The sequence below is a fragment of the Miscanthus floridulus genome, chromosome 6, assembly GCF_019320115.1.
Source record: "Miscanthus floridulus cultivar M001 chromosome 6, ASM1932011v1, whole genome shotgun sequence".
Lineage (NCBI taxonomy): Eukaryota > Viridiplantae > Streptophyta > Magnoliopsida > Poales > Poaceae > Miscanthus > Miscanthus floridulus.
In genome coordinates this window covers 17,202,498-17,212,874 of record NC_089585.1, presented here as the reverse complement: position 1 = coordinate 17,212,874, position 10,377 = coordinate 17,202,498, and the positions used below count along the sequence as shown (strand labels likewise).

At 46.6% G+C, this 10,377-nt stretch overlaps 2 protein-coding genes across 3 annotated transcripts; both read left to right on the top strand.

Annotated features, from left to right (window-relative positions):
• The first annotated feature begins 325 nt into the window (after positions 1–325).
• Positions 326–2,424, top strand: LOC136461770 (putative 4-hydroxy-4-methyl-2-oxoglutarate aldolase 2). Of its 2 annotated transcripts, none has more exons than XM_066461082.1 (2): positions 326–458; positions 1,816–2,424. In XM_066461082.1, the coding sequence occupies exon 2, from the start codon at positions 1,829–1,831 to the stop codon at positions 2,333–2,335; it is 507 nt and encodes a 168-aa protein (XP_066317179.1). In that variant the 5' UTR covers positions 326–458; positions 1,816–1,828; the 3' UTR covers positions 2,336–2,424. The 2 variants fall into 2 exon arrangements, with proteins under 2 accessions (XP_066317179.1, XP_066317180.1); XM_066461083.1 differs by having other exon boundaries at positions 329–458; positions 1,813–2,424.
• Positions 2,425–7,305: 4,881 nt separating this feature from the next.
• On the top strand, positions 7,306–9,401 carry LOC136461760 (putrescine hydroxycinnamoyltransferase 1-like). Its single transcript, XM_066461066.1, has 2 exons — positions 7,306–7,903; positions 8,474–9,401. Exons 1-2 carry the CDS (start codon positions 7,496–7,498, stop codon positions 9,359–9,361), a joined length of 1,296 nt encoding a protein of 431 aa, XP_066317163.1. The 5' UTR covers positions 7,306–7,495; the 3' UTR covers positions 9,362–9,401.
• Positions 9,402–10,377: the final 976 nt, after the last annotated feature.

The window sequence follows — 10,377 nt, the reverse complement described above, 5'->3', positions numbered from 1 at the left end:
GGGAGGACAACCACACCTGGATGCCTTGAATGTCGTTGGCGATCAGGAGCTGCGCCGGCTTGACGATTTTCCAGGTACGTTGTTTTTTTAGATGGTTCTGTGGAGCCAACTCCCAGCTTCCGCACCTATTCGCGGTGTTCGAGAAAAAAAAAGAACTCATGTTTTTTTAAAAAAAAAAACAATACGCGTGGCTGACTGTTCTGTTGCGTCCACGGTCCACGACTCTTTTATCCTTCGTTCCGTACTCCCGTTCACCCCTCTCTCTCTCTCTCTCTCTCTCTCTCTCTACCTTGGCGCCGACGAGTGGCGGGCGGGCGAGCGTCGACGCCTTCGCTAGGTTTTCGTTGGCCCCTTCGCCGGCGACTGGCAACGCCCTTTGCCAGGTCTTCGTCGGCCCCTCCGCTAGCGACCGGCACCGCCCTTTGCCAGCTCTTCGTCTGCCCCTTCCCCGGCACCAGGTATGCTCGCCGTTTCTCTTTCCTCCATGCTTTTCAAAACGACCACCCAAATTTAAGTTACTTGTATCCGGATCTGACCCAATTACATGTACATGTACTATGTATTATGCCCACCAACATCGCTTCCGGTCCCAGGCCAACCTCCCCTCCTCTACTCCCCCAATCCACCCAAAAAAACTTTTTTTTTCCTGAACATTGAGAAAACTGCCTTTTATATATTCTTTGACATCAGTCCATTTCATATACCCTGTGGCCTTTTCTCACCCTAGGTGACAACTGACATAGGTTCGATTCTTAAATTACATTGTTACATCTTCTGGAATCAACACACTTACTCGAAACAATGATTTCACATGGGTTGATAACTTGTAATCATCCCCCTTTTTGTAAGTCATGCTGTACTATATGACAATGTGAATGCGCACAATACGTATTGTTAAATGTTAATCCTGTTATGCTGCTTAGTCTGCTTGACAAAATCTCCACTGCAACCATATATGTATTGTTACATGGTCAGCAGCCTCTGATATGTTGACATTACTAGTACTAGTAAAAAAAGCACATAGCTCAGTCTATTCAATATTTATTTGCAGCGGAAGGCTTTTTATATTGTTGCAACCAATAGTTCATTACATACTTAGTTCTTTTCCTTGCAGTTTCCACTGCAGGACGAGGGGCTTTTGCCTTGCACAAAAACTTAGTTCTGGTCCAAATCAAACACTACTGAGACGTTGCATCGCATTCGCACTATGACTCTCCTAGAGTGCTATTAGCTTCTGGTTTTGAGCTCAGGCGAACATTTCATTTTGTGTTATGAGCAAATATAGCTCTGCGTGAAAATCTGGGCTGGATGTTGTTACAGAACCTCAGCAGAGGCAAACAGTGTCCATGTTGTGCATAGAATTAGAGCGAAATTTTGTATCAGATAACTTGATTGTTTTTTCAGTTGTCTTCTCTTCTGCTATAGAAGCAGATATTATTGTGTTCCTGAGTTTGAGGCTTGTTTGCTGGTTCATGTTCTTCATGGAGACTGAACTCTCCTTGGCATGATTTTTTACTAGTTGAGGCATGTTTGCTGGTTCATGTGGTAGTTGAGGCATGTTTGCTGGTTCATGTTGTTTCTTCATGGAAGACTGAACTTCCCTTTGGCAAGATTTGGTCTGTGGCAGTTTGGTACTTTAAACAATGGGAAAACCAGATGTATACATGGAAACCGTTAATAATTCAAGTTTTCTTAGTATAGATGTGCATATCATTGGACTGGGCAACTTGCTGTGTTACTCTGTGTAAGGAATTATCTACTGCTTATCTGTACTGTTCCTTGATTTTTCTCTTTTCTTCTTCTGATGACAAGCAGGACTGAAGATAAGATGGCTGCCTTGCCATTGGCCACTGCTGAAGCATGTGATGCTAATGCTGCTCTAATTATGAATGGTGATCTTCGTGCTCTCCAACCTATCTTCCAAATCTATGGAAGGCGGCGGATTTTTGCTGGCCCTGTTGTGACACTGAAGATCTTCGAGGATAACGTTCTGCTCCGTGAGTTCCTTGAGGAGAAAGGTCACGGCAGGGTCCTGGTGGTTGATGCCGGTGGGAGCATGCGCTGTGCAGTTTTGGGTGGCAACCTTGCCCAGCTGGCGCAGAACAACGGGTGGGCTGGTGTTGTGGTCAATGGCTGCATCAGGGACGTCGATGAGATAAATGGTTGTGACATTGGCTTCCGGGCTCTGAACTCACACCCTATCAAGTCAAACAAGAAGGGCGTCGGTGAGAAGCATGCTCCTGTGACCTTTGCAGGGACTAGAATTTGCGATGGAGAATGGCTCTATGCCGATTCTGATGGCATTCTTATCTCAAGATCAGAATTGACTGTGTAGGCCTGTTCTTATGTTATGTGTGAACTTGTAAGAATGTATCATAGCTGAATTACATGACTAGTGGGAATACTTTGGATGCTTCGACAGTATCTTTTGGGATATATATATATATATATATATATATATATATATATATATAGGGAGAGGCTATTCAGTAGCCGGCTACAAAATAAGTTATTCTGTAGCCACCTCCATTTACTATAATTTTATATACTAATTTACCATAATATAAATACATATTTACGATAGTTGGGTTACTATAACACATGGGGATATTTACCATAACGTTATATTAAACCACTTAGTAAGGAGTTACTATAATCTCGTAAAATAACATAGTAATTATCGTAACTCAAAGTGGCTACAGAATAAGTTATTCTGTAGCCAGCTACAGGATAGTAGTTCTATATATATATATATATATATATATATATATATATATATATATATATATATATATATATATATATATATATATATATATATATATATATACCTCTGAAAATCATTGCATCAGACATGTGAATTGTGACTAAACTGGGTATCTCCGTATTTCTTTCACAATGGTCTTGACTGGTGAAACTCTGAATGGCTGATTTTTTTTTTTTGAAACGGTAATTTCATTCAAAGCTTAAATACAAGATACAGATATGGGGCAAAAATTGCCCCATTGAAAGTTTTCCAGAGCCATCTGGATATTACAATTTGTAGAATGAGTCCAAGACTCGCAAGAGAACAAGCAAGAACTAGGAACTACAGTCCGCCTTGCTTTCTTTGCGAGATTGTCAGCCACAGAATTTGCATCTCTACCAATTTTAATGATAGAATGTGTCATATTTGCTGTAAGGGTGACGAAGGAAAGAACATGCTGGCCATTTATGAGAGGAGAAACAAGAACAGCCTCGAGGGTGCGTGTTTCAATGTGTGATGACATGGGAGTAACTTCGAGAGTCTCTGGGAGACTGGGATATTGTAACATACAGTATATTGTATATGAACTCTGTGACATGGGACTTGGGAGTAACTTCAAGAGCATATACACCTGCCCGGCTGCCCTTGTGACTTGTTAGGGGGAAAAGGCCCCCTCCAAAAACAGTTTATGTAGTAGCGTAGGGGTGTCCAAACAATTGTGCACATTAGGCAGTTTGTGGCAAACTGTTTTGAACATCCTGGCTGCTGGTACCGGTTGGAGAAAGCGGTTGCGGCTGCGATTGTTTTAGTTAGAAAGTTGCAGCTGTAACAGTGTTTAGCACTTCAGAAGTTGCAGCCGCAGCCAAGCGAACAGTCAAAACTAACATGCACCAAGCCCATGATGGGTTCTTTCCCTAGGGTTGTTGGTTGTACCTGTGGCAGCAATCCCTGCTACGTAAATCATTTTGTACCTAGTCCTTTTGCAGCCTACTTAATTTGTTTCGGTGGTACGTACAGCTAGGGAAAAATAAGAAAATTAGAAGAGACTAGTGTGGCCACTACACTATTTCAGAAAAGAGACATGACGACTCCATTCCCCACCCAACCCTAGGAGCCCCTGGCTTCCTTTTCGCCGTCGCCTCCGCCCTCACCCTGCTTCCTTCTCGCCGTCGCCTCCGCCCTCACCCTGCCCCCTCGCTTCCCCTCCTTGCGTCCACGCCCCCTCCTCTCCCCACCCGCGCGCAGGAGTGCACGAGCGCGTGGCACGGTCGTTGCCACCGCCCGCGTCATACCCCTCCACTGGCGTCCCCTAGCCGCTGGGAGCATATGCCGTCGCCGCGGCCACCTCCTCTATCAGCACCCCACCGCTCCCTCCGCCGTCGGGGCCAGCCGCGGTCATCTTGCTGCCGTGCGTTGGGGCCAGATCTGGCTCCCCGCCGCCGCCTGCGCTGGACAACGACCCGTTGACCCTGCTGGGGACTAGGGGCGTGAGCTCACCTCCGAGTGCATCACCCCGTCGGCCGCAGGCCGCCACGGTGCCGCGGCTAAATTCTACCTAGGTTGCACCTCAGGAGGGCGCACGAAGCGCCATCGGTGGGTGGATGACGACGCCGAGGAGTCTGACGACGACCACCCCACGACCTACCTGGATGTTGCTTGTCACCCAGCGAAGCCGATCGCTACGTCCCCACCGCCCCAGTAACTTCACTCTTAAGCGCGAATTCTCCACCCTTGCTCTCATGTGCCAACACCAAAGTGTCCAAAACAATTGTGCACGTGTGTTAGCATTTTTACAAAAGCATTTTCAAGGGCATGTTAGCTCACTAGGTTCCAAATGCACGTGCAACGAGTTAGATCACCTAGTGACACTTGATAACCGCATCAACCATGAATTCTCACCTCTTCATAGTACGACTATCTATCCTAAATCCAATCGCATACTCTATTGCATCTTGATTGGCAAAACAAAATGGTCATATCTCATATAACTTTATCTTGACCACCATTTTGTTTTTCACTTTCTTCTTTTTTAAGTTGGAGCACTTGATCACCATCATTTGGCCATCTTCATCACCATGAGTGTCATCTAGCTCCATCACTTTGGACTTGGACCAACCTATCTCATCTATACACTTAGATCATAGGGTTAGTCCAACAATTTTATCAATTAGCCAAAATCAAACTAGGACTTTCAGCTGCAGCTCTGGCGGCCGCCCAGCTGGAGGATGAGGCCACGGTGGTGGTCTCCTGCGTCTACACCAGCAGCCTTCTAGGAAGGCGCAACACAGACGCCGTCCTAGCACGTCGACTTGGTGCTACAGACACCACCACCGCGCCGCGCCCACTCAGTGGGTAGCGAACTTGCCATCGTTGTCGCCTTAGGCACACAGGTCAATGCATCCACGAGGCACGAAGATGGCTACCCACTAGGCTTCGGTCCGGTAGATCTCACGGCGGATGTCGGCCCTCTTGGTACGCCGCCGGTGGATAACCACCAGATCGTGGACCACAAAGCCTCCGTCAACTGCCGCCTCAAGAACTTCATCAAGACAGTGACGCGTAAGAGGGCCTCCCTGATGATTCGTGAGTTGCCCAAGCTATCACCTGCAACAGTGGTGCTGCCGCTGCGAAGAAAGCGTCTAGGTGCTCAAAGCCTCTCTCGGTTGCCTGTTTCCAAGCGAGGTGAGATACTAATCATGCAGCGAGTTTGTTTGGTCACGGGTCTGTTAACACCAAGCACATCGGCGAAGAATTCCTATGAGGCGCTCTACGAGGCCGAGCCCAACGATTCGAACATCGCAGCGCTGGAAGCGCTCTTCCACGGCGTCGGGATTTAGTCGCGCTGGCATCAGCAGAAGTGCAAGCCTCTTCCTAGGCTGTGTCGCTACTCTTATCCTAGTTGTCTATATATCATTTGTGTAATATCAAAATATGTATCTGCATGCTAGGATCGTCCAACCCACAACTGTAATCCTATAGACCTCCTAGGACGTTCGCAGAAACACATTGTTTGTAAACATTTCTATCTTAATTACAAAGATGCGTAAATCTTTTGCGTATTCGAGAAAAAGAAGAGACTGGTGTACATACTTGACCCCCTGTCATCTTAGGTTTTCTGGCTCTGTCGTCCCTGCGTACAGGAGGGCCCAGAGTGGAGTTGGCCGGGAGAAGGCACGAGCTTGCAAGCGACTGCCGCATTCTTAGGCGCCTTGTTTAGCGCTACAGGCATGTGGTATTTATGAATGACAGAAACACACGAACGCTAAAGCGAGCAGAGCGGGTCTCTCCTCTTTCATTGGAGGGAGCACTAATCATGCATGTCTGATCCAGATTATCCATCCGCCGAATAACGCTCTATGCTGACTGAAAAATTGACTGAAACTACTGTGACATGCATGGTTATCTTATATTGGACGAAGCATTTACAGAGATGCATCATCAGAGAACCAGCACTGAAGTGCTTTGTATTATCTGTTATCTGTATCAAGCAAAGTTTTGTTGTTATTATCAAATCTTTTACAGATACTAGTAGTAGCAAAAGCAGACCAATTGCAGGCCGATCGATTAATAACAAGCACTTAAGTAAGTGAGCTGCAGCGAAATGAAGGCGCCTGTGGCGGCGGAACAGGGCGAACCGGACGTACAGAGACGCCACATGCATCCCCTGCAAGAGCCAAAGAGGAGGCGGCCCGGGCCGGGAGGCCGGGAGGGAGGGACGACGACGGCAGAGCTGCGATCCACGGATAAGACTACCCACAATGCTGAGAGAGGAGAGAGTGTTGGAGCATCCGCTAACGCTGTAGGTACGCGTGCACGTATTGGACGACGCCACCAGACATGATCAATCAGGAACAGTACAGTACTCATGCAGATCGATGGATCTGCCGCGGGGTGCACCGTGATAAGATCAGTAAGCTTCGTATGCATTAAATAGTTTGCTAGGTAGGCAATTTTATGATACGGTAGTGCATTTAAGAAGAGAGGGGAGAAATAAGTTTCAGTGTCTGTTTGGAACGAAGGAATTCAAAACGCAGGAATAGGAAAAAACGCAGGAATAAGGTATGATGAAAAGTGAAAAACTATGGGATTTCAAAACACAGGAACAAAAAATTTAGGCTGTTTGAAACATAGGAATTTATAACATAGGAATTGATGGCGAGCAGAATGCTTTTCTCCTCACTGGCTCGGAGTGGATGCTTTTTTTCCCGTGTTTTGTGAAGCATGTGATTCCTTTCCTCTGGAACGGCTGGCTGCTTTCCTCCGTTCCAAACGGTGTATGATGTTAGCAAAACAAAGGAATGAAATTCCTTTGAAATTCCTGTGAAAATCCTCCAATCCAAACAGACCCTCAGCTCGTAGGATTATCAACTTTCTACGAGTTAGGAAATTAGATGCCTATGAAACTTTGTACTCCGTATTGAGAGTGAGTGTTCCACCCAAATTTCATTTTATTTTTCATGATACGGTCGTAGTCTTCGATACAACGCTATAAAACTATTCATCAAAACTGAAGTACCGTATGCCAGTATAGCTTTCCTCTCTTCCAATAAATAAATTCTAGGACATGCCACCTATCAGAGCTGCTGTCGTTGCGTCGACACATGTCTGCAACTCCATTATTTCCTCCTCCTCGCAAGCCCGCAACTCCAGTCCAGCCTGCGCTCCTCCCTTTGCAATTGCAGCTACAGCTAATACAGTAATAACATCATCCATTGCTGGTGGTTGTTCGTGCGTGTGACAAGAAGAAAAATGAAATCGATGGATTTCGAGGTGCGGGTGGTGGAGTCGTCGTTTGTAACGCCCAGCGAGCCGGCACCGAGGAAGGGGCTCTGGCTGGCCAACCAAGGCCACACTCCAACGATCTACCTGTACAGCTCCAACGATGTTGCCGCTACGGCTGATTTCTTCGACGTGGCCAGGCTCAAGGAGGCTATGGCCAGAGCCTTGGTGGCCTTCTACCCCCTCGCTGGCCGCCTCGGCATCAACAACGACGACGGCAGGATGGAGATCAGCTGTAACGGCGAAGGTGCACTCTTTGTTGTCGCTCAGGCTGATGATCTCACTGCCGATGACGTCAAGAAATTCAAGCCGTCGCCAGAACTGAGGAGGCTGTTTGTTCCACTCATTGAGTCATCGTCCATCATGTTGGCCGTACAGGTCCACTACTTAATTTCTCTGCTTCCATATGCTGTTCAATATTAAGTCTATTTTTCAACATTTAACAACGAAATGGATCATAGTAGATAAATTGGGTCCTGCACGGCTGGTTTCAAAGATGATTTTCTATTTTGTACTAAAAATAATAAGCAGTTGGTTTGCTATGAAAAATTCATAATGAATGAATTATTTGAAATCGAAAAATATGAAACCAGTATGTATCTTCTTTAAAAAAAATGTTATATACTTATTTATGATCTATATATAATTATTTGCAACTAATAATTTATTATGTTCCTATTGTTTATTGCTTGCAGTCATGTCTAATTATTATTAGTTATTTAAAATAAATAAGAGCAAAATGACTCTAAATAAAGCACTACTATCAGATACATAACGGAAAAAACTGGTACTAGCTATTTTGATATTTCACCGGTTTAAATAAAAAATGTTAATTATGAAATTTTAGAGATATATCAAACCATAATAAATATTTATTATTATCTTTAGAAAATAGAAAACCATTATTATATTACATATACATATCAATTGTCGTGCTTACGATGGCAGGTGACTTTCTTGAAGTGTGGAGGGGTGGCGTTAGGGACAGCTCTCCACCACGTCGCCGCTGATGCCTTGAGCGCGTTCCACTTCTTCCAGACATGGTCGGCCTTCTGCAAGCATGGCGACCGCGCTACCGTGGAGCTCCCTTGCCATGACCGCACCCTACTCCGTGCACGGTCCCCACCCGCAGTCCACCCCGACGCACTCTTGACGTTCTACCCTAAGCACGTCTTGTCCAGCCCGTCAGGACCTCTTGCCGTCCAAGTCTTCACCATTTCCAAGGACCGGATCGCCTCCTTGAAGCACCTCTGCGGTGGTGGCACGAGCACCTTCTGCGCTGTTAGCGCTCTCGTGTGGCAGTGCACATGCCTTGCGCGTCGGCTCCCACCTGATTCTGAAGCGCGCCTGGCGTTCCCGGCCGACCTCCGGCATAGGATGAGTCCGCCCCTCCCGAGCCGCTACTTCGGCAATGCGATGTTTTGGCTAGGCGTCACCAGCGCGGCGCGAGATATTGCCACGGAGGTGCTGGGATCCGTCGCTGGCCGCATCAGAGGCGCCGTCGATCGGATGGACGACGAGCTAGTGCGCTCTGCGATCGACTACTTTGAGATGGCCGAGATGGACAGCCGGCCTCCGAGGGGCACCTTGCCGCAGACGGACCTGCATATTACCAGCTGGTTGGGCAGGCCACAGTACGATGCAGATTTTGGGTGGGGAAAGCCAGAGTTGATGTCGCTGGCGGAGAACCACCGCGGGGGGGTTGTGTTCTTGATGAACGACGACGATGGTGCTGGCAGCGGCGGCGTTCGTTTGCTCATGTGCATGGAGGCTGTAAACATAAAGGAGATAGAGCGGCTGCTTTATGCAAAGCTAGCTCTAGCAGCTTGCTGCTAGCTAGGCAAGGTACTTATTATTACCGGCCTAGGTACGGTACATCTTGTGAGGTCTAGCCTGTTCGGGAGGCCGTATCGTATCGTGGATTATTTACTGTTGGCTGATTTGGTGTGAGAGAAAAACACTGTTCTCGACTGGAAATTTACGATCGTTTACGAGTAAGCGAACAGACTGCCCTTGTCATAACAAGAGCACGTGCCCAAATCGAACCGAGGGAAGTAAAAATGCCGAACCGAGCACACTAGAGCATGCGGACGTTGGTTGTCAGAACCAAAAGCGGACTCCGCAGACGGTTCGCGCTCAGGGCATTAAACACCTGTTCGTCTGATCATTTAGGTCACTTATAAATCAGCTAATGTTGTTTTACTGTGAAAGAAAAATATTATATCATGACCCGCGCTCGTCTCTGCGCACGCTAACAGGCCAACACCGCACGGGTTAAAACGATTCTTTAATGCTATGTTGGTCTCACCAGCCGGTGCTCACGCTAGAGAGAGCGAACTTAGCTCTTGTTCGGCTTCCTCGAACCATATGGTTCGACAGCAACACTGGAGCTGCCAAAACCAAAAGGCGGGAGACAAAGAAGGACGATCTCAGCCTGTTTCGTTTGACTGTGGCTTGTCGTAAACGATCGTAAATTTTCAGCTGGAACAATATTTTTCTCTCATACAAACCAGCCAGCAGTACTTCTTCATAAAACAGCAACGATACGAACCAGCCAACTGAACAGGCTGGACGGTCTGCTGGTTTGGTTGCATACCATATCATATCATATTATGACACTATGCAAGACCTGTAACTGTGTATGATTCTGTCATTTTTTAACAAGGAAATAAAGCTCCAGCCTCTTCCATCAGTGGATGTATGATTCTATAATTTAACGGAATAAAAAAAACGTTGTATGGTTTGACATATCATTCTGTGTCCAAAAAATGTGTATATGTAAATGATTCAGGGATAAATTGGCAATAGGCAGACTCTCAGAATTAAGGCCCAACATTAGAGGGATTAGACTA

What these genes read in the sequence shown, in the direction of transcription:
- LOC136461760 (XM_066461066.1), top strand. Translation starts at nt 7,496, where the DNA reads ATGAAATCGATGGATTTCGAGGTGCGGGTGGTGGAGTCGTCGTTTGTA. An exon ending in CCATCATGTTGGCCGTACAG is followed by an intron (nt 7,904 to 8,473) that starts GTCCACTACTTA and finishes TTACGATGGCAG; the next exon opens with GTGACTTTCTTGAAGTGTGG.
- LOC136461770 (XM_066461082.1), top strand. Translation starts at nt 1,829, where the DNA reads ATGGCTGCCTTGCCATTGGCCACTGCTGAAGCATGTGATGCTAATGCT.